General features: G+C 43.4%; 4 protein-coding genes and 1 non-coding gene across 5 annotated transcripts; 2 read left to right on the top strand and 3 right to left on the bottom strand.

Moving 5' to 3' along the window:
* Positions 1–217: 217 nt before the first annotated feature.
* On the bottom strand, positions 218–6,183 carry LOC116384379 (tubulin monoglycylase TTLL3-like). The gene is given in 15 exon segments (XM_031848980.1): positions 218–1,045; positions 1,151–1,326; positions 1,553–1,812; positions 1,992–2,235; positions 2,308–2,456; positions 2,545–2,577; positions 2,579–2,816; positions 2,943–3,057; positions 3,158–3,286; positions 3,458–3,513; positions 3,620–3,764; positions 3,863–3,966; positions 4,140–4,226; positions 4,924–5,073; positions 5,508–6,183. Coding segments are annotated over 14 exon segments (2,121 nt in total). The 5' UTR covers positions 5,033–5,073; positions 5,508–6,183; the 3' UTR covers positions 218–769.
* Positions 5,822–8,789, top strand: hmces (5-hydroxymethylcytosine binding, ES cell specific). The gene is made up of 6 exons (XM_031848968.1): positions 5,822–6,200; positions 6,753–6,896; positions 6,976–7,188; positions 7,454–7,620; positions 7,695–7,887; positions 7,965–8,789. Exons 1-6 carry the CDS (start codon positions 6,012–6,014, stop codon positions 8,136–8,138), a joined length of 1,080 nt encoding a protein of 359 aa, XP_031704828.1. The 5' UTR covers positions 5,822–6,011; the 3' UTR covers positions 8,139–8,789.
* Positions 8,790–8,801: 12 nt separating this feature from the next.
* LOC116384369 (ras-related protein rab7) lies at positions 8,802–13,671 on the bottom strand. Its single transcript, XM_031848953.1, has 6 exons — positions 13,296–13,671; positions 11,492–11,554; positions 11,153–11,279; positions 10,284–10,502; positions 9,955–10,083; positions 8,802–9,843 (listed from the first exon to the last, which is right to left on the bottom strand). Exons 2-6 carry the CDS (start codon positions 11,542–11,544, stop codon positions 9,748–9,750), a joined length of 624 nt encoding a protein of 207 aa, XP_031704813.1. The 5' UTR covers positions 11,545–11,554; positions 13,296–13,671; the 3' UTR covers positions 8,802–9,747.
* Positions 13,672–15,284: 1,613 nt separating this feature from the next.
* On the bottom strand, positions 15,285–15,357 carry trnaf-gaa (transfer RNA phenylalanine (anticodon GAA)). The gene has a single exon. It is a non-coding gene; the product is annotated as a tRNA-Phe (tRNA).
* Positions 15,358–15,692: 335 nt separating this feature from the next.
* On the top strand, positions 15,693–21,001 carry rpn1 (ribophorin I). The gene is made up of 10 exons (XM_031843822.1): positions 15,693–16,065; positions 16,772–16,836; positions 17,162–17,468; positions 17,568–17,777; positions 17,855–18,047; positions 18,179–18,278; positions 18,379–18,517; positions 19,126–19,245; positions 19,370–19,615; positions 19,723–21,001. Exons 1-10 carry the CDS (start codon positions 15,823–15,825, stop codon positions 19,903–19,905), a joined length of 1,806 nt encoding a protein of 601 aa, XP_031699682.1. The 5' UTR covers positions 15,693–15,822; the 3' UTR covers positions 19,906–21,001.
* Positions 21,002–22,661: the final 1,660 nt, after the last annotated feature.

Below are 22,661 nucleotides of genomic sequence, written 5' to 3'. Positions count from 1 at the left end.
CACACACATATATACATACACACACACACACATATACACACACATACTGTATATATCATTTAAAAATGTTATTTACTATTTATCCTTAACTTTCTTAGCTCAAATTTTCAAATCATGAGTTCAGTATCACAAGTCCCTTATCAATGTGCTGTAAACGTGTGTTTTTCCACCACATTACAACAAAACATATCGTCTCACTTAATGCCATGGTGTTTGTTTTGTTTTTATTAGCCTTGATTTTTGACTCCACCACACTACACAGGTGGTGAAGGGAATTTCTTTTATGATGCTCACAGCACTGAAAATGCCCTTTATGAAAATCAACAGCAACATTCCTGAAAAGGTCTCCCTGTTGCTCTGGATAATCCACACACTTTGCTGTGAACATGTACATGAACTACTCTACCAAATAAATAGACCCAGTACAAATAGTTGACAACTTGTTCCGGGATTAACCAAATTCACAGAGGCAATTTTGTGTTGAATCACATTAAAGAAAATTAAAAGAAAGTAGTGAGTAAAAAAACAAGACATGGCAATCTATTATATTCTGACTTTATTATGAGGTCGGCAGCCAGAAAGCTCAAGCTGAAGGAGTTCGACAATGATTTGGTCAACAAACCTTTTTAACGTGTTTTAGGCACTCAAGGTGCTGCTTGTCTGGACTGTTTTGGAAAGAGACAAAGAGGTACAGGGTTGGACCTCCTCTGATACCACAAAAGTACAGAGTAAAACTGGGCACTAGTGGCTGGGTGGATGGATGTCACGATCATTGGCAGTGGACGTGATAAGGCTTTATAACGGGGGCTTGTACAGGAGGAAGTGGTGGAACCCCCCTGCATTTCAGCTGAGTCTCAGCGCTCTTTAACATCTTAGGCAGAGGCTTTACTTTTTCTGCTTTAGGTTCCTTCTCCTTAACGGGGCTGCAGTGTTTTGGTGCTGAACGGTCGGAGGACTGCAGTGGAGGAAGTGAGCGGCGGCACCTGATGTTGTAGCCCTCAACAAGTAGGTTGACCCCGACATACTGTGGCATGTCTACTGCTGCCTAGAGACAAAAAGGGGAACATTTAATGTAATGTATTCCTCCCTCACAAAGTGGGCCACTTGAATGTACGCTATAACCTGAAGAGGAGGGAGAACTCTTCCGTACCTGCTTATATATGAGCTCAAAGTCTCCAGTGTTTGCAGTGCGGTCTGCCCTCCGGTCCAGGACGACGCGTAATGTGTCTTCCTGCACAGCAGTACAGAGGCGGGCTGTCACAGGGGTGGAGGGAGCCATCGTGGGACTGGCATTGAGTTCTATCAACCATGGATGCAGGTCAGGACCTTAGAAACACAGAACAACATATCTAAGTTGTGATTATTCCTCCGTTTTCATAATTGTGTTTATTAAAATGTGATCTATATTAGAACGCCATGTTTATTTTACTACTTATATATACTTGTTTACAGCTCCAGAAAAAGCATTTTTAATGTATAATTTGATGCGTGTTGAAACAGGCAGTATAACATATTCTGTACGATAGCGTCATTTACAGTGATCCCATCCTACCGAACATGAAGTCAGCACCGTAGAGCTCAAATGTGTTGTCGCGTGAATCCATCAGATCCTGTGTTGTCTGTAATGCGTGGATAACAGCCTTCTTCATCCCGGGGACCACCACCGTCTGCCACTGAGCTTCCCGGCCCTGGCTGGACAGAAATGTCCTGAACTGGTCATCCGACCACATGTTGTCTGCTGGGATACCGAGATGGCGTTGTTTGGAGGGTGTCAGGTGCTTCTGGATGGAGTTATTGCACAGGTGGACAGAGCTGCAAGAATGGGGTAAAGAGGCCAAGATTGGAAAGACAGATGAGAGGAAATTGGTGACAAGGAATGGAGAGAAGTATAATGAGACATGAATTAAGAGGGCATGGTTGAAGAGAAATGACACAAGCCTCTCACTGCTTCTAGTCTCCAACTACTTTCTGGAGAAGTATCCCCATCTTACCTGTCCAGTGTATCTAGTGAGTAAGGCTGCGTAGAGAAGCGCAAGTAGCACTTTTTATAGAACCACACAGTCAGAGGGTTCCACACGGTGACCAGGAACCACTGGCGCACGTCAAATTTGGTGCCATGTGCCAACAAAGGACGCTCCAAGTACTTCTGCACTACCCACTTGCTTTCCTTCCTTAGGGTTGGATTAGTGTCCACCAGACTGAGGATCCGATCCAGACGCCTGGCACAAATGATACCTATAAGGCAGGTGTCGCAGGTCAGCCAGGACTATGTCAGATATTATGTGAATGGTTTGTCTGACTTCTCACCTCTGCCCCTGGACTTTGCTCCTGGTTTGATGATCCAGATGTTGTGTATGCCGTCTATGTCCAGCTGTGGACTGACCTCCACCAGCCTCTGTAGCATTGCTTTGCAGCAGGTCACAAAAGGCTCACTGTTCTCGACCTCTGCTCCTTCACTGTGCGAGGAAACAGAGAGACTATAGTGAGATACCGAAAGAGCACTTTGGTTTGCCAGTTTCCTTTTATCTCTCACACAGTACTCACTGAACAACGAGGTAGTAGCCGTTGATAAACTCTAAGTGTTTGTGGTGTCTCTAAGGGTACGTCAATGTCACCATGCTCCAGTCTCTCTAGAAACTCTTGGCATACTCTGAGTGCGCTGTTAATCATTTGGGAAAGGACCACTGGACTAGATCGCAGTTTGCTTCGTATCCTCACAGGCTGAAGGTTGTGTCTGTTTCCCTCTGCCTGAACACCCTGCTCCCTCTCCACAATGTACTTCAAAAAACTGGTGCAGGCTGTCCTCCTGTAGTCCTCTACACAAAGCACAGAGACAGGGAGGCATTTATTCTAAGTGTTCTCTGTGAGTGAAGGTGGAAGGATGCTGGAAATACAATAAAAAAGAAAGAGGTGTGATCTAGTTAGATGGGCCGTTAGGTGACCAATGAAAGCAGCCTTCTCATCCTGTGCTCCTGGTCTGTAACAGCGAGGGAAGAAGGTGTCTGGGTCGGCTGAATCAAACCAGTGCAGGTTCCTCAGGTTCATACACAATCCCACCTGATAAAGAAAAGACAAATATCGATGGTGGGTGTGACAGGAGACAACTGAATAGTCATTTTTTTGGCTGTAACAAATGATTATAGCATATAAAATGTACCTTGGTGGTGAAGCTGCCTGCTTTTGCAAAATGATTTGTAATCTGTTCTTTTTGCAAACTCCTGGTGTTGATGGTGTCTCTACGGTTGGTCCAATAGAAATAAACCTTTTCATTACGCACCAGGCGAGACTGTATGAGAACGGGGGGGAAAGGATGAGAGCTGAATCTGTTAAGACCCTTAAATGTCCAACATGTTTCACAAAGTTAGCAACAAGTTTTCCCTTGCTGTGCCTCTTCCTGCCTGTTTGCATATCACGTTAAGCCTCATGTTAGCCTACAACCATGAATGTTATTTATTACCATGATATCATATAGTCCATCTGGATCCTGCTCTTTTTCGAGATCGTCTGAGTTATCTGAGAAGAAGGAGCAATGTAAATAAATGATGGGATATAGATCGATAGATATCCACATCCAGTGACAACGTGATTTCTGAAACAGTCATTCTTTCATCAAGCTAACCGTCATCGCTGTCACCAGCATCGTTAGTGCTGGCTCTGCGAGAGTTGTGGTTTGGGCGGTGCATGCGCTGCTCCACCCAGCCTCTGGCCCTCAATGCTGCCCTGACGGCAGGGTACGGGCCCTGGACAGAGAATACCTTATGCATCTGAGAGGAATCAGAGCAGACACCAGTCATGGACAGCTTTGTGGAACACATGTATGCGACCACATACATGTTGTGTATATCCAGTAATGTTAACCCACCCTGACAGCTTGTTCTGTAAGGGCTTTGGCTGTCCTTAATCTCTCTGGGTTAAGAACAGGTAAACTGACAGAACTGCGGCAAACTTTTCCCTCAGGAGGGTTACCTGATGCACACACACACACACACACACACACACAAATCAAAATCTGTTGAGTGATTTATACTGTTAGTTGTCTAGAAAGCTCTTCAGAGATCATGCTGTTCCTGCAGTACGAGATGACTATCCCAAGGGAACCCATTAAGCCTGTTGGTTGTTGACCTGCAGGGTAAACCTACTCGTTTGGGGACTTTTGCCTTCATCTTGGTTGCATTGCTGGACCACAGCTGTGACCTTCTGATCCTTTGATGAACCTCCTGTTTCCCCTGTAGTAACAGAGGCATTGTTACGGTACAGTATACAGAATTGTGGTACAATAGAATCTTCTTCAATGGTATAACATGCCAACATACAGCAGTCCGGTACGTTAAAGAGGAAAAGGCAGGAGAATATATTTACACCATACAGTTTCTTAGAACATTCAACATAGCATAATGCAATTGTAAAATATATATTAGAAAACAAAATGTCCACAAATTTGCTGATGAATAAGATATATATCTAAATTGGAGAGACTAACGATTACGGCTTGACCTCTTTAGCTTGGAGCAAAAGAAGTGGGAAGTCATGAAACTTTAATACGTGGCCTCTGAGTTCAATCATTTGGTGCTCCCGAGTGTGAGCTCATTATTAATTCAGCATTCATGATCTATAAATGCAATCCTTCGGAGGTGTGAAGTCGTACAGGATATACCTTGAAGATATCTTCATGTTTCAGTCTAGAAACGAGTCCCTCAGCAGCAAGTTACATGTAGCTCTAAACAGTTAAAATTAGAATATATGCCCATGTTATTGCCAAGTGGTAGATGGTTCAACTAAACATACAGTGTTATGAATTATGGTGATGGGGCCACCCTTTGATTAACATTTGAAGAAAATAAAGTGATTTCCAGTCTTATTTGTCTAGTCCTCGGGATGTTACAATAGAGAACCATTTTTCCTTTGTTGCTCTGTGTCTCTCACCACTGTCTGGGCGTGGTGCGTTACCTCTATTGGTAGCCTGGTGTCCCTCCTGGCCCGGCTGGACAGACTGTTTGGACCTGATGGCCTCCGTTCTGACATCAGTTCTCATTCTTCAGGGAACCCTTTTCTTTGGCTCTGCTTCATGAACTGCTAAAGAGGACAGTAACATAAATAAAATGCACATGATTAAAACGCTGTAAACACCTGGAAGGTGTCGTGGATCTCTGGGCAACTGGTCTTGTAAGACCAGTGGCTATCCAAGTGCAGTGGACCATGAAGTGGGTCACATTGCTGTGCAATAGACAGGTTGGCTACCCCCGTCAGGTTTACACATAAAACCTAAGGCAGGGTGTGATACTCATGGTTTCCTCCAGTAACCCGTAGAACAGAAGCCCAAAACCTCACACACACATATCCCAAGAACTGAAAACCACCACAGATTACAAGTCCACTGTTACAACTTTCACATTGCCATAAACGTACAGGCAAAGTTGCCAGCAACAGGAAACACTGTCTTCTCGACTGGAATATTAGCATTTGAAGCAAAACTTTGACCTCGTGGTTTTAGTGTGTGTTGCTCTTACCTGCTGATGATGTCCATGTCCACACAGGTGTAGCAACTCGAGAGGCTAACGGAAGGCATACCTGACTTTCGACCGGGTTTACTGTCACCATAGCAACAACTGGACAGACAACTCCCGATGCAACCACGTGTACAGAGAAATGTGCACACGACCATGTGTGTGTGTGTTTGTATGTGTGTCACGTAATATTGTAGTATTGTGGAATAACTTAATACGGTGTGCTGTGTTGTTGTTGTTATTTTGAATTTTGACAGTTGTCTGTGTTCTGTCGCCATCTTGGGGCTGCTGTACATCACGGCCGGGTGTCACGTGACATAACAGCAGCCTGCCCGGGCAAGTCCCCGCGTACACGGTTTACTGCAGCTATCGTCGTGAAAAAGTAACTGTTTTGTTTCCTGAAATAAACTTAGGCTAAACAGCTAAACACTGAATGCGTGTTAACTTAGTTTAGCTGAACATATTTTGAACCCTGAAGCGGGAAAGTTCAATTTTTTCGCCCTGAAAATGTGTGGAAGAACCGCGTGCACACTCGCTTCTGACGAGGTGAGCCGAGCCTGCTCCTACAGAGACCGAGGAGGGCAGCGGAGACGGCCCCGCTGGAGGGACGGAGACGCGGACAAATACCGACCCTCGTACAACAAGAGCCCGCAGTCCACGAGTCCCGTGCTGCTGTCACAGAGGCATTTTGATAAGGTGAGGTGACGCTGCACGTGCCTGAGGGAGGTTGATAAACTGTTTAAAGTGATGGACGAAGATCTTGCCCTATGACGTCAAAATACACATCTGCAGAAACATCTTTTGGTAGATAACTGTGGAGGAGAGGAATACTCAAATCTGTAATAATCCAATACGGACACACAACAATTCAATGCAACAACCTTAATTAGTAGTTCAAATAATTAACCACAGATTTAGAACCGTTTAATTGCCAAAGTATGTTGTACATACAAGGAATTTGACATGGTGGAAGGTGCATAACATTAAACAATCAACACAGTGCAAAATACAAGACATGATTTAAAAATGGAAACAAAATACAATAAAATGAAGAAACAAATAAGAGTATATTAAAACAAGTATATTATTGATAAGTAGTAAAAATCCTCTCTGTCACAGTCTCAACATTATGGACCATCGTAAGCCCCCAAAAGGTAGTATGTACTTCAGAGTTATTGCATTGAACCGCATTATTGTTGTATATTGTTGGCACTTACGTTGTTGTGTTCACTCCCTGTATGTCTGCAGGATGCTCCTGTGGATGAGTGTGTGTTGGCCTCCATGCGCTGGGGTCTGGTCCCTGCCTGGTTCAAGGAGAACGACCCGAAAAAGATGCAATACAGCACCAACAACTGCCGCAGTGAAAATATACTGGAGAAGAAAACGTACAAGGTGCGTGCAGATTTAGGCACTGCTCAGCTATATCGTCATTATTGCTTTACGTCTAATCACTTTGTCTTCTCCCTAAAAGGACCCCCTGATAAAAGGGCAGCGCTGCGTCATCCTGGCTGACGGCTTTTATGAGTGGAAGAGGCAGGCAAAAGACAAGCAGCCTTTCTTCATATACTTTCCTCAGACCCAGGAGAAAACAGAGGAGGATGATGACCCCGCGATCTCAGCCGGCAATAAGGAGGATTCAGAGACCGTGTGCCCTCCAGAGGAGGCCTCCCCTGACTTGACAGAGGTTCATATTGGGGTTTCTATTGCAATATAAGCACCAGGAATCTTTACTTTCATCCAGATGAGAATGCAGCTGGGACGGAAATGACCATGACTGATAATATCATGTGTGGGAGAGGAGCCAAAGCTGTGTGCATGTGTCCTCCAGGTGTTTCTGTAGCATTCAGAATGTCATGCTACATACAAACTGGTGCCAGGATAAGGAGTGTAAAATCTGTCACATTTTTCATAGAATCTGCTAATTGTTGTGGCCGTACCTCTCTGCTCAGTGTGTTGGTCAGGGAGGAGAAGCACTCGGTGAGTGGACTGGATGGAAGTTGCTGACTATGGCTGGACTGTTTGACTGCTGGACACCTCCAGGTGGCGGAGAACCCCTTTACACATACAGTGTAATCACCGTGAGCGCCTCCCTGAACCTGGAAAGCATCCATGATAGGTGAGGACAGCTAATGAGAGAACACTGTTGGTGTCTGTATGAAATCTGAAGTTACTGTGTGGGTTGTGGTTTAGGATGCCAGCAGTCCTGGATGGAGAGGAAGAAGTGAGAAGATGGCTGGATTTTGGGGAGGTGAAGTCTCTGGACGCCATGAAACTGCTCCAGTCGAAAAACAGTTTGACTTTTCACCCCGTCTCTTCACTGGTAAACAACTCTCGCAACAACTCTCCGGAGTGCCTTCAGCCTGTAGATCTTAACAGCAAAAAGGTAGCAGATTTACTGTGGTATTTTACTGGTTTGTCAGGTGAGTTGAGAGGTTTAAGCTGACCAGTCTGACCCCTTAGGAGCCCAAACCCACAGCCAGCAGTAAGATGATGATGAGCTGGCTGACGAGCAGCGCGCCTTCAAAGAGGAAGGAGCCGACCACATGTAAGAGTAAAGAAGAGCCAGAAAGCAAGTCTACAGGGGCCCTTCACGAGTGGCTTCAGGGGGCCAATAAGAAACCAAGAACCAAATGAAGATACGAACTGGGACTGAAAGCTCTGCAGTGTTAAAACACCGTTCAGGCATTATTTATTCCACTGAAGCTATTTTGACAGTTGTGAGAAAAACATGCTTTTGCTTCATTCGTAACCTTTTTAAACGTAATAAAAAAAAATGCTACACAGATACTATTTCATTTCAAAATGTTCACAATAAATGTCAGAAATAAAGACAGCATGCTTTAATCAAGATTTTTTATTACCCTTATTACTTGAAATGTGAAGACATTTCAAAACAATGTAGATGCTATGCATTTATCATATTACTAATATAATAATGATGAATGCCAATACTTCCCCACACCCTTTTTTATTTTTTTTTTCTTCTTTCAAAAGTTACAGTATGTATGCTATCTTGTGATCTATAATGCATTTCAAAGTTTTAACATAATACGAACAGACGGTTAAAGATCTGATCGGTTAAAAGAAATGTCAAGCACTTAAATTGTTTGCCAACACGAGCAAATGGCAGAGTCTTGATATGCAGATTTACAACAACTGTTTGCTTCCCCCACACAGTGATTGAGAGGTTTGCAAATATACAAAGTCTTCCAATAGTCGACGGTAAAAACTAATTTACGAACCAATAGTACTCGGTTATGAATGATATTTATACTTGAGAGAAATCTCTCCTCTCTCCGGGGGCCATCGGGTAGAATGACACGCTGTCTTCATTTGGTTCATTCCCACGACAGATGTTGTACCAAGAATAACTGATTACGAGATGAACCTTATTTTTCCCCAATAGAGGAGCAGCAAATAGCGTGTCAGGGACAGCACTTATGTCAAGGAGCCGAGTCTGAACTCACACAATGTCCTCAACCTGAGCTACATCTGCATTTATTGTGGCTCCAAAGGGAGATTCTTAAGAATGGAGTCTTAAGTAATTGTGGATGACAGCAAAGTGCAAAAAAAAAACTCCTGTCATGGAACTAGATTTTCAATTATGTGCCAATTAACAAGAATCAGCAGGCAGCATATTATTGTGACCCACATGCACCTTCACACATTCTGCTCCTTCAGCTGACTTATATATTTTTTAGACTTTATGAGGTAAAGTGAAACCGTGGTCAAACAAATTTAAGCCACAACACAAATGACAAACAAAATGGGGGGGGGGCGGGGGGAGGAGTGTTTCCTCTCAACACAAACGTGAAGATATGTTTTGATTTTACCCAAAAAAAAAAAAAAAGGAGTTACAACCAAAACTGGGCATAAAAGCAGCGCTATATATGGAACCAAAAACAAGGTCAGCCCAAACCACCACCGCCATGAAAAAGTACGTGGGGAAACACCGGGAAGTAATAATCATCGTACAAGTGGACTCCGTGATGTTTCCTTTAGGTGTTCTTTGGGCTAGGAGACTCCTATTTTATAGAAAATGTGTGTTTTGTATACATAAGGAGGTGAGTGCAGCATGTTTGTTTTGTAGTATACTCGATGAGTGGGATGCTGCTTGTATGTTGGGCTTTAGGGATTAACACAGTGGGCCATGGGATAAGGGATACATAGACAAGGCAAGAAAGGGTAGTGAGGGGCAGAGACAGCCTGCCCCCCCCACCCACCCTGAAGATCTCCAGAGCCCTCAGCAGCTGCAGGTCTCCGCTGACGGCTTGGCTCGCTCGTTCCTGTCCAGCTTTATCGGCTCAGGGAACTCGTTGTACAACTCCACTTCGGTCTCCTGGAATCAGACAAAACAGTTGCATCTCCCGGCTTTCACAGGACAAATGTAGACATTTCCAATTCCTCAACATTCAAACCGTCTTAATAGGCTTTCCTGCTGGGCCGTTACCTGTTTTAGGGCGTTGCGTGCGATAGTCTGGAAGGCCTGCTCCACATTGATTGCCTCCTTGGCGCTGGTTTCGAAATATGGGATGTTGTTCTTGCTTTGACACCAAGCCTGTGCTCGCTTGGTTGTCACCTGAAACACACAAAATAGCGATCGTTTAACTTAGAAACATAAGAGCATGACTGTTTAACCCAAGCTATTTTTTAAAAACTGTTCTAAACTACATTTAAGGCCTCAAAAACTACCGACCATAACTGTACATTTCCTTGAAAAACCAAAACAAATGGTGCACATGACGACATATTATATAAATTAGGATTATCTGGACCCACCTGTCTGTTCTCCAGGTCTATCTTGTTGCCCAGCACCACAAAGGGGAAATTCTCCGGGTCTCGAGGGCTGGCCTGGATCAAGAACTCGTCCCTCCAGCTGTCTAGAGTCTTGAAGGTGTTGGGTGCCGTCACGTCGAACACCAGCACGCAGCAGTCTGCTCCGCGGTAGAACGCTACGCCTAAGGACTGGAACCTCTCTTGACCGGCTGTGTCCCAAATCTGAGAGACAGGATAGGTAAAACACGGTCGGGTTCACATACACAAAATAATCAGATTACTGTAAATAAAGAGATTTAGGCTTTGACTGTAGAGTTTACATGGTTCACATTAACCAGATCTACCTAATCTCCGCTATTCATTGGAGAGCTGATGTGAAGTCTTGAGTTATGTGTGGTACCAAACTAGAACCTTCTGAGAAAATAAAGGGACTCTGTTGGTGTTTGTGTTTATCATTGATACAGTGCTGTTCAAATTATTTTTTGACTCAGCATCACAACACATAATGGTGTTTGTGTAGAAAAACGCAGCATTGAAGCCAGTTCATTGCCTCTCTGTGGTGCGTGTGTAGAATACAAAATCTAAAATCAAAGTAAGCAAAACTGACCAGTTCTCCAGCTCATGTTAAACTTAAATCTGATTTTAACGTTAACTCAACTAACCAAGTGTTAGCCTTAAATAGGGTTTCCTTAATGTAAATATAAATAGCTTTTAGAGAAAAGTCATAGAAATTAAAACCGTGGCAGTCTATTGTTCATGCGAGGGATACGAATTAGCATTTTTATAACTTTATCTTGCTTTCTACGATTGTCTTAGATTTGATAATTGTGTTTTAATAAGAGAGAAGTTACTGTGGCATCCTTCCTCAGTACCTGCATTGTGACAAGTCTGTCATCCACCATGACTTCTTTCGTCAGGAAATCAGCACCTATTGTGGCTTTGTACTGGTTACTGAACTTCTTATTCACATACTGGTTCATCAACGAGGTCTTCCCAACTCTATGCGAAATATAAAAATAAGAATCACAGGACACATTCAGAAACAAGTGACACTGAAAAGGTCATTGTGATGCATTGATTAGTGAAGTACAAAATAGGTTCCTTGCTGGTTGAATTATTATTATTACACCAGATTAAATAGCCCAACTAAGTGTTTTCTTTACAATAAACCATCAAGCATCACTCTTTATTGTTGGCTCAGCAACACTCACCCAGAGTCTCCGAGGATGATGACTTTCAGTAGTACTTTCTTCCTTGATGTCATTGTGCCACAGCTGTAAACAAAAAAAAAAGAGAGAGAGAGAGAAAAAAAGAAAATCGCCAATAGAAGTAGATTAACGGTGGGATCGCTCAAAACAAGATGAATACAGGAGTTGTGCCTCGAGGACCATTTAGATATGGGCCAACAGGTCTCACAGAAAGACGATAAGGCCTGTGTGCTTCTCGAAATACACTCCAAAGAAAATTGGGCTGTTCTTGGAATGAAACCAAGCACACCGCCTCCAATACATAAGTTTCCTTCACAAACAAAAACAAATACAGTGATAGAGGGGAAACAATTTGCCGCACCACACCATCGCACAAGGCTCTAGATACAATTCATGAAACAATTCAGTACTATTTTTCCAAAATATAACAATGGTAGTGCTGAAATGACATGTACTATTTTTAGCACCACAGCTGTTTTTTTTATTTTTATTATTGTTATGCTGTAAAGCATTGATTTTGTGATGTTTATATTTTGTTTAAACAAACCATTCAATGGGAAAATAAACAACATTGTTTCATTCCCAAAGATACAATTGTAGTACCGTTATAAAACTGGACATTACAACAAACTGAAAGCAGAGCTGGAACACACACCCAGTTACTCAAAAACATTCTGAATGGAACCATAAATCGTATGAATCATTACACGTCTGTGATGTATTGCCTCATGACTTCCCAGCTGAGCTCTGTATTTGTCCTCCCAGACAGGTGTTGCACCTCAATCATTATCCACACAAAGTACTTGGAAACTAAACTAAACTTGTGAAAGAAGGTGCAATCTAGGACTTCGCTCAGTTCTTCTTCAAATGTGCTCATCCTTTCCCCGAATAACCAATCTATATCGGCTTGATATAAAATCCCGGTTTAACATCTCTAAATTATTTCTCCCAATTTTTCACATAACGTCATGCTGAAATGCGTCTTATGTATTGATGAAAACATCTGAAATCGCAATCAAAGAGCTGGATCATTAGAAGTACAGATTATCTTTTTGTACTAAAACTCATGGCTGATGCCGATTTAAACATTCTGCTCCAGACATCACCAAGCATTTCTTACTTTATATAAACCAAGTCATTATTAACATAAATATGTAGCAGTTTAACTCCACACATCACTTTTACGTTTACGTTAAATGAATGAAAAGCCACGGCTTGCATACACATCGGTGTTATTATGAAGCAACACGATCGTGGAGCTCTTGCTGCGGCTCTCATAATCTGCACCCCATGACAGTGTGTCAGGGACTGATCACATGGTTACAAAACACAGGACTAACGGAACCATGACTTGGCAAGCATGATTAGCACAGCAAATGCCGTAGTTGCATACAACACACATACAATTGATCACACAAGTGTGATCAATCGGTCGACCTCTCTGGTTGTACTTAATTCCACCAAATAAACCGAAGCAGAGAGTCCTGTATCAATATGTATTTTTACCTGTAAAGACATCAAACACACGGGCTACCACGGTATTATACATTACATTTTGGGATCAGATTGCTAGATAGCTAGGTAAGTAATTACATATAATAAAAACGGTATCATTATTAAACACAGACTCTTTCTACACACCGTGTGAGCTAACAATTACCACATCAGTGACACTTCTTAATTTAAGCTAACGTTTAGTTAGCTATGGTTTATTAACAAATATGAAACTTAGTTGACGACAGCTAACGTTATATGGTGAATACATATCGATAGTAAAACCCAATAACTAGAGTCACCAGAAACTCACCTGGGCAAAGATCCTGCGGTGAAAAAACAAAAATCAAAACTGGACTTTTCTTCTGCCTCGGTTGGAAGCGTTAGCTCACGCGCAGGCTAGCTAACAGCTCCGATAAACGTCTGCCGTCCGAAAACAACACGTTTAAAGCGTCGACAGCTAAATTATCTCCGATAGTTAGCTTCGCAGCTAACTCTGTTTGTCAAAGTCAACACTGCCACTGCCGACGTATACCTCTCTCTCTTCGTGCTAAACAGAGGCGATGTGGTCTCTTCGTTGGTACAATGGTCCGTTTTCGCCCTGTTAGCGTTGACGCTTGCGTTTTCCTGTCAAGCTAACGTGCTAATCCGCTAGCCGAGATCTGTTCACGTCCTCCAAAACAAGCTCTCTGTCGGCGAGGGCTGACGTCACGCGCTGGACACGCCCTGTTCCACAGCAACCGGAGAAGTCACAATAAACACAAATGTCCTAAATTATAACATATGTTTAATTACATATACAGGAACAGAAGAGCTAGTGAAAACGCGGAAACTACATGAGCCTTAACTCGTATGCTTCCCCTTCATTTTAATTGTCTTATATATAACAATTGTGAGTAATTAATGAGTATTCAGAACGACAAAATGTTGGCCTACATATCATCTATGTTGAAGTTAAATTGGTCTTTTCTATTAGCTATGTGTGGTTAACCACAATAACCTGCAGTAAGGGAGCCTGGGACAAAAGTGTGACCTACTCCCCTCTCCCCCCTGATGTTATGATTACTGCCTCATTGCTGTCATTCACTGGTAGGACATCCTAATGTCAGCCATCTTTGCTGTTTATTTGTCTTGACCATAGGTCTTGACTTGTCATGGCTGTTTAGTTCGCTCTTAATTCACACCCCGTGTTTGCAGTTGTGGTATTCTCTCTTAGCGGTCAACAGTTTGGGACCCAGTTTACAAGCTGTTTATTTTTTTTAATGGAAGACAGTGGCCCTGACGCTAACTTAGACCCAGCTCATTTCCAGAAGCTCCACGGTGTCTATGTGCTGGACTTTTGGGTGTAATAATGATTTTGAGGACTTTCCAGGTCTCCAGCAGAGTCAGCTACTCCCATGTCCTCTCTGACCAGCTCACTATACTCTTCACAGTATAGGCCAGGGGTGGGCAATTATTATTCCCAAGGGGCCACATGAGAAACAAGGACTGTAGAACCAATAGACTGAACTCAATCCTGCTCAATATTATTCCACATCTTTATAAAAAGCAGTAAATTCATGGTTTTGATAAGCTGTGAGTGGTAAGAGTAAATGTTATGATCACTGGTGGAATGTAACTAAGTATATTTGCTTAAGTACTGTACTTGAGTACAAATTCAAGGTACTTTACTTGAGTATTTCCATTTTATTCAACTTTGTACTTCCACTCCACTACATCTCAGAGGGAAATATTGTACTACTACATTTGTCTGGCAGCTTTAGTTACTAGTTACTTTGCACATTATAATTTTTCAAACCTTTCCAAACTACCCAAACAAGGAGTTAAAATGAGCTCCACCTTAAACATCTGCAGCAGGAATAATGATCCAAAAAATATCCACATGTAATAGTAAAACACTGACAGGGATCATGTTTCTGCAAAATTAGTACTTTTTGTAGTTGTAGTAGTTTGTTATAATTTTGTGTTTTTCAGTTCAGTGCGAGAACTCTAGTCTGTCTTGGGCTTGAACGAGTGCACTAGTCAGGTTGAATGTCTCAGGTGGATATGTGAAGGACAGGTGATCATCAGTGAGAGAGGATCTGGATTTGGATTTGTTAAACTTCATCACGGAGACATTTGGCAGGCTTTTTAATCCAGTGCTCTAGAATAGTCTTTTCATCTATGTCCTTAAGAGTCCATGGGCTGGAGCCTACAAAGACATTAACAGCAAACAGGTACCAGTTGTCTATAAACCACATTCAATAACAACATTGTCAGAATGCTAAAACACCTCTTGCTATTTCTAAAAGTTACACCTTACTGCCGAAACCCGGGATCGAACCAGGGACCTTTAGATCTTCAGTCTAACGCTCTCCCAACTGAGCTATTTCGGCCTGACGTAGTGCCAAAAAGATGAGTAATTAAACAAAATAAGTATATATTCCACTGAAATAGTCATTTTGTAGTGTTTACTGGTAAACTAACACGGGTGCCATTAGGAGGTTATACTAGGTCACTGACTACCAACAACTATTTCATGGGCAGTCAGTCCATCAGCGTCCGACATTTAAAGGCAAACGCTTCAAGAGTTATCTTAATGTCGTTGTCTTCTGAAAAATTAAAAAACTTCTTGAATTATTGTTTTTTTTCTGTTTTGTGCCACAATCGCTTCCGACGCACAGCGCGTTGTAAAGAGCGCGCCGTGACGTCATCACGTCGGACGGAATGAAGCGTCATCCTTTTCTGATGTAGAGCGGCGCAGCGGCCCTTTCTTTGCTGCTCTACGGTTTGTTTCCCCTCGCGCTGTCCGTTCGTATCCCGGTTTTCCCCCCCTCGGCTCTGAATTATTTCTCTTAACCATGACTCGAAAGTCGCCACTTCTCGCCGCTTGCCTGCTGCTGTTTCTGGCGGCCGTGAGCCGGGAGGTTTCAGCGGACGGTTTGGTGAACGAGGAGGTGAAGAGGACAGTGGACCTGGGCACTCATCTGGCCAAGATCACCGCGGAGATCGTCCTGTCCAACCAGGGACACTCTGCCGTGCACAGCTTCGTGTTAGCGGTGGAGGCTGACGTGGCCCCGCACCTGGCGTACATCGGAGCTTCGGTGAGCCTCACACCAGTGAATTAAACACCGCTAGCATCTCTACCTCCGGCTAGCTAGCATTTAGCCTGTTAGCTAACTACTCTATAGCATGCTACTCATTTCTTGGCTGTGCAAATCTTGCTGCTCTCTATTCATGCATTTGTTTTTGTCCTACATTGACTGCAGCAACAGTACGATGGTTATTAGCATGCTAACATACGACGTTAGTGTGGTCAATGAATGAATGCATGAACACAGCTAACTTACTAGGCTCATGTGATTCAGTGTGGTTCAGTAGGAGTCAACGTTAGCTATTGTTTCTACATGTAACGTGATATTGCTTCGTGCACGGTATTGGCAAGAGCTAATTGTATGTGCGCATTAATGTACCGAACAGCTCAACCTAGATTGAGGTCAATTCATTTTTGAATTGCTAAAGATGTTAACTTCCGCAGCGCTGCACGCTCTGTCAGTGGCTGAATGACACGTATGAGCTGGGCAGCTCACTTCCGTGTGTGACTGCGCAGGACTGCCCCCTTCCACTGTCATGCGTGAAGCTGCAACAATGCTCTGTTTTTAAGTCAGAATAATAAGCATACACACGGTTCCTTCAAGGAATTATTATGAGTTGCAATTTTAGACCTCTCACTTGTCCGGTATTTAGATTAAAAGCATTGTTCTGTCATAGAGAGTATGCTCAAACCACCATGTTTTTTTCCCCCCACAGGTGAAGGGTGATGAGGAGGAGGATGGGACACTTGAACTTCAACAGACAACAATTCAGGGCCAAAGGTAGGAGATCGGACTCTCACATTGTTATCCAGCAATCAAAGACTCACAACACATGTCTTCCTGTGCAACTGTCAGTCCAGTGACTTTTAATATTAAAACAAATGGGTTTGGCTATAAAACGATACTTAGCAACTCGTTAAATGAGGTCATTTTGGCAGCATTTTACAATGTTAAGTAATAAAACCAGTCTGTATCCTAGAAGAAATCCTTTAAAGAATCCAAAATTGAAGTTTGCATTTTGTAGTTCATGAGAAGCTGATATTTTACAGCATTATGCAAATGTTCCTTACCCGTGCTCCTCTCCGTCTCCTCTGATCCCATTCAGTGGGGTTTTTTACAAAGTGCAGCTGCCCTCCAGTCTGGCAGCGGGTGCTCAGCTGAAAGCGAAGGTGGAGATGACATTAAGCCACGTCCTGAGGCCCTTCCCCACACACATCACACAGGCTGAGCGCCAGCTGGTGGTCTTTCAGGGGAACCACTACCTGTACTCCCCGTATCCCACCCGCAGCCAGACGACGCGTGTCCGCCTGGCCTCCAAGACTGTGGAGACTTACACCAAGCTGGGCAACCCCAGCAAGAATGACGAGATCATCGAGTACGGACCTTTCCGTGACGTGGCGCCGTTCAGCGAGGTATAGCTTTTGGACCACATTGGACGAGCTTCGAGCGAAGCTGCAAAAAAAATAAGTTTCTGAAACTTCTGTGTTGTGTCTCTTCTCTCTATTGTCCAGGATATAATGAAGATCCATTACGAAAACAACTCGCCCTTCCTCACCATCAGTAGCATCACCCGAACCATTGAAGTCTCTCACTGGGGTAACATTGCCGTAGAAGAGACTATCGACTTGAGGCACACGGGAGCCATCCTGAAGGGGCCCTTTTCACGCTATGATTATCAGCGTCAGTCAGACAGCGGCATCTCATCTGTCAAGTCCTTCAAGGTGTTGTATTAAACATAAACCACTGTTGTTTTTACTGTTACGGTGATGATGATGACTATTTACTTTCTCCCCAACAGACTATCCTCCCTGCCTCCGCTCAGGATGTCTACTACAGAGATGAGATTGGCAACATCTCCACCTCCCATCTGCAGGTTCTGGAGGATTCAGTGGAGGTGGAGGTCAGGCCTCGCTTCCCCTTGTTCGGAGGCTGGAAGACCCACTACATGATCGGCTACAATCTGCCCAGCTATGAGTACCTCTACACCCTGGGTGAGTTGACTTCTGACAGCCTAACTAACCCAAACATAGGAGAACACTTTGATTCCTCCCCATAGCCACACAACCGATGTTTGCTGTTATCCTGATTTAGACTGAATCCCAGGATTGTGTTTATCTTCTAGGTGACCAGTATGCACTGAAGATGAGACTAGTTGACCATGTGTACGATGACCAGGTGATTGACTCTCTCACTGTGAAAATCATCCTGCCAGAGGGAGCCAGGTCAGTGATTGCAAGCAAATCTTCAGTATGTCAGGTTTAGGAGCGACTTCTGCAGTATTCGATGCTGAGTTCTCATGTTCTCCCTGTAATGTCCTCTCAGAAACATCCAGGTGGATACACCTTACAAGATTGATCGCATGCCAAACCAGCTGCACTATACATATCTGGATACGTTTGGCCGACCAGTGCTGATCGCCACGAAGAACAACCTGGTGGAGCATCACATTCAGGATGTTGTGGTAAGACGAGATTGGAATTCAGACATTCTAGATTACATGCATATATTATTTACCTGCATATTTGTAGGAGATTGCTTGGACTACTGTAACATGTAGCTATTACTGTGTCATTAGCCACATGAAGCGAGATAAACCGCAGAGCTGGTAGTAGTTTAAACTTGTCCTCAGGAAAGTTATCTAGATAAATTGTTAAACTTGCTTTGTGGAACAATGCTTAGGAGAAGCCTCTAAGAACAGCAAAATGAATGTTTTTCTGCCTGGCTATACATGCATTCTTCACAGTACTGTATTTTCACATTGTCAACAGTCAAAACAAGGTGTTCACTTTATAATATGTTAGAGAGAAAAGCGATTTTTATTTAAGAAATTATCAGTGTAGTAATGTGATGATATATTGTTTCAGCACTAGATGTTGGGTTATTAAGCTCTCTTCTTAGAGGGCACCCCCATGGACTTTCGTTGCATGTTGCGCCTCATTTCCTCATATCTCTCTACTGTAGCTATCTAATAAAAGCAATAAATGCCCCAAAAAATAAGAAAACCTTCATGATATGAGCTGTGAAATTGTCTACAAATCTGAGTTAATAAACCTCTTTTGTGATTTCCAGGTTCATTATAACTTCAACCGGATCCTGATGCTGCAGGAGCCTCTCTTGGTTGTAGCGGCCTTCTACATCCTCTTCTTCACCGTCATCATCTATGTCCGCCTGGACTTTGCCATCACAAAGGTATGACCGGTTTCTATAAAGGGAGCCTGCTTTCCCTTACTTTGGCAGATATTCTGCATGATTCTATCTTCATTAGTTTCTTGTCACTTAACGGTTTTAAATCTGCGTTAATGTCTTTGTTCAGGACCCTGCGGCTGAGGTGCGCATGAAGGTGGCCTCCATCACGGAGCAAGTGCTGACTCTGGTCAACAAGCGTCTGGGTCTGTACCGACACATGGACGAGGTGGTCAATCGCTACAAGCAGTCCCGCGACACCGGGGCGCTCAACAGCGGCCGGAAGACCCTGGAGGCCGACCACCGCACCCTCACCAACGAAATCAGCTCGCTGCAGGCGCGCCTCAAAGCCGAGGGCTCCGACTTGGCCGATAAGGCAAGTGACGCGTATTTGAGAGCATAGACTGAAATGGTCGTAAGTGAAATAATCTAAAAATACAGTGACGTTAACCCTCCTCTCCCCCCCTCTCTCTGTGCTCTCAGGTCGGGGAGGTGCAGAAGCTGGACGGCCAGGTGAAAGAGCTGGTGTGTCGCTCCTGCCAGGAGGCGGAGCGGCTGGTGGCGGGAAAGGTGAAGAAGGAAGCTTACATCGAGAGCGAGAAGACTCTGACCGCCAAGAGACAAGAGCTCGTCGGCCGCATCGACAGTCTGCTGGATGCCCTCTAAACTGCTCCGGCCACACTAGCACACAGACACGCGCCACCCCTGATACAATATACGACCGACTGTTTGTATGAATGAGAGTTAAAAGGAAATGTGACACAAATGCTTACACTTTTTTTTTTTACCATGTTTGAACCCAGACATGGACAATTGACATCTCATCTCTGGTAGTGATGGGTTTATCCAAACATGTGTGCCTTGTGATAAACTTGAGGTCACTGCACGCTCAGCTTTACAGCAGCTACGACACAACTTTGGGCTTTTTTTTGTTTGTCTGTTTTTGAGGTTGTTGAGCTACAATTAAAATGTCGCACTGCTCAGACTTGACACCTGATTTTGATGTTCAAATTTGGACTTTTTTTTTTTTTCTCCCCTCTTCAGTGTGTATGGTTATGGGACTTTTATTTTGGAAACTAATAGGAGAAGGGCCCACCTGTTTTCGTTCTCATGTCTTTCCTCACATTATGCCTCATTCTAAGATTGAATCACCTCTAGCTCTCAAGTATTAAGGTAATCTTTATCCAATCATGTCTCTTTTGCACTTTTTTTTTTTTTTTTTTTCTACTCGCCCATGACTGACGTTTATATTTGGACAAATTTAAAGCTCTGACTCATCGTCTCAAATGTTTGTTTTTGATGTTCCTCAATCATATTTTCTACATTTTGTATGATTTTCTTTGTTTTGTAAGTGGTGGTGTTTTGAACATGAGATTAGTAAAAACATGAGATTAGGTTGTATGTGAGAAACGACATGGGAGGGGGGGACACAGGTTTGCAAAATGGGCAATGTTATGGAAAGCTGTCAAATTTGAAATAAAGTTTTGAGAAACATTATTTAGAATGTTTTATTTTTTTAGATCAATCAGCAGGTGTATGAAGACAGACATTGGAGTTTTACTTTACAGCTGGTGCATTAGTTCATTTGGGGAAGCAGTACCCTTGGTTAATCAAAAGAGGGCGCACCTGTATCAAGAACCACCACCTAACCATATTGGAGACTTTCTTCTGTTCAACAACTACACTGCATTTTAGAACCTGACATTTAATACTCTGAAGATAAAATGTCATCCTAAAATAAAAGTCTGTGATATATGCACTAGGACTGGTGCTCTCTTTTAAAACTGGCAGCTCAGAGGGGATTTCCAGCACATTGTTGCATTCCACCTATCGCCCTCTCCTCTCCAGCCAGCTGAGCAGCCGACCTGCCTCGATGAAATTTGGAGCCCAGGACAAACACAAGGGTCAGTGTGAGGTCACTGCTTTCCCTCTGAGGTCACCAGGAGTCCTGGCAGGCCACTTCCTGCTCCATAATAACCTCACAATGATAATGTTAACATATTGTATGTGCCATACAATAATCATTCTGTAAATACACAGCAGGGGGAAAGCAAAGACAATGTCTGTTAGCACTGATGCTCGGTTGCTGGTGAAAGGCCACACAATAGCATTTTTGTTTGCGTGTTTGTACACGAGTGGAGCTTTGGAGCGGTGAGAGTCCGGAGTGCCGCCGAGTCTCATTCTCACAGCCGACAAGACTGCTGCTGCTCGCACACGTCCACCCCAACACCAGTGACCATGTGGAACAAACCGCTGAGCTCACGTCTGCTTTGTAACGATGCTATTGGCTCACTCTGTGAGCGTTGGACTGACTGAAAGGATTTCTTTGGGGACTCAAAATTCAATTATAATTTTTGTGGATTTCAGAGGTTTTATAGAATTAATTACTGGCCTTGAAAATATCATTTTTCTAAAAGAACCTGAATTCATTAGTATATTTAAGGTGTCTGGCCTGCTCTCCATCCTCGGATCAACACTATGATAGAGATAATACCACTGCAGTTTGAAAATGAGTCTGTATTTATCAAATTATTAAAATTGTTTGTTTTGAAACGATTGTAGGCTACAACAATGAAAAATGACACTACGCAGAATAGTAGGCTGCTGCCTCTCAGACTGGCCATTCATTCTCAGAGCATACGTGCTAAATCATGTGATCATCTGTTAGTAGGAGTAAGTCTCTTAATAAATGCCTCTTATTCTTCAACGTGCCTTTGAATGTGATGTTAGAATGAAGCTGTTAGCAAGTATCACACTGCTGGACTATTACCTGCCTCATGAAGGGCATCACTGAATAAGGCTCATGTTTTGTTGATGCATTGGCCTCCCTGTTTGACTTACGTTATATCATTGACAGCGCATTGTCTTGTGTGGTATTGGTGTTTGGCTGATTGGCCTTTTAGTCTTTTCAGTTCCAGCTCTGTCCTCTGGCCCAGGATGTGATTACCCGTCGCAGAAGAACTGCGGTTTATCTGTTGGCGTAAGCCGAGCAGAATACTGTTTAAACCGGAATTCATGTGCAGCACTGTATCCTGATGTGGCAAACCGTGTGTGTGAGTGTGTGTGTGTGTGTGTGAGGTGGATGAGGGGGTTTGTGCAGGGCGGTGGACGGGTTGGGCCATGTGGTTGAGCTGTCATGGCCCCCCTCAAGCATGGAGTTGATTATTATCTTCCTTTCCTGAGGTATAGTAAAGATGCAGAGTGTGTTCTTGCTTTATCTGCCAGAAAAATAATGAATATGCAAAAAGAATGTGGAGTCAAACTACGCATCAGTTGAAGGGGTAATCCACAAACCCCGGGCCTTGTGACGTGGTGGTGATTGATTACATTGAGGGCTCACCTGCAGCACTCTCCCTCTTAATCTTTCTTTCTTGCTCTGAAATACACACACACACACACACACACACACACACACACACACA

The sequence above is a fragment of the Anarrhichthys ocellatus genome, unplaced genomic scaffold, assembly GCF_004355925.1.
Source record: "Anarrhichthys ocellatus isolate YVR2014 unplaced genomic scaffold, GSC_Weel_1.0 scaffold1, whole genome shotgun sequence".
Taxonomy (NCBI): domain Eukaryota; kingdom Metazoa; phylum Chordata; class Actinopteri; order Perciformes; family Anarhichadidae; genus Anarrhichthys; species Anarrhichthys ocellatus.
The sequence above is the reverse complement of the archived record's forward strand: the minus strand, read 5'-3'. Positions and strand labels throughout refer to the sequence as shown.

What these genes read in the sequence shown, in the direction of transcription:
- LOC116384369 (XM_031848953.1), bottom strand. Translation starts at nt 11,544, where the DNA reads ATGACATCAAGGAAGAAAGTACTACTGAAAGTCATCATCCTCGGAGAC. An exon ending in ATCATCCTCGGAGACTCTGG is followed by an intron (nt 11,280 to 11,491) that starts GTGAGTGTTGCT and finishes TATTTCGCATAG; the next exon opens with AGTTGGGAAGACCTCGTTGA. An exon ending in ACAGACTTGTCACAATGCAG is followed by an intron (nt 10,503 to 11,152) that starts GTACTGAGGAAG and finishes CCTGTCTCTCAG; the next exon opens with ATTTGGGACACAGCCGGTCA.
- rpn1 (XM_031843822.1), top strand. Translation starts at nt 15,823, where the DNA reads ATGACTCGAAAGTCGCCACTTCTCGCCGCTTGCCTGCTGCTGTTTCTG. An exon ending in ATCACATTCAGGATGTTGTG is followed by an intron (nt 18,518 to 19,125) that starts GTAAGACGAGAT and finishes TGTGATTTCCAG; the next exon opens with GTTCATTATAACTTCAACCG. An exon ending in GCTCCGACTTGGCCGATAAG is followed by an intron (nt 19,616 to 19,722) that starts GCAAGTGACGCG and finishes CTGTGCTCTCAG; the next exon opens with GTCGGGGAGGTGCAGAAGCT.
- hmces (XM_031848968.1), top strand. Translation starts at nt 6,012, where the DNA reads ATGTGTGGAAGAACCGCGTGCACACTCGCTTCTGACGAGGTGAGCCGA. An exon ending in TGGAGAAGAAAACGTACAAG is followed by an intron (nt 6,897 to 6,975) that starts GTGCGTGCAGAT and finishes TCTCCCTAAAAG; the next exon opens with GACCCCCTGATAAAAGGGCA. An exon ending in TAGATCTTAACAGCAAAAAG is followed by an intron (nt 7,888 to 7,964) that starts GTAGCAGATTTA and finishes CTGACCCCTTAG; the next exon opens with GAGCCCAAACCCACAGCCAG.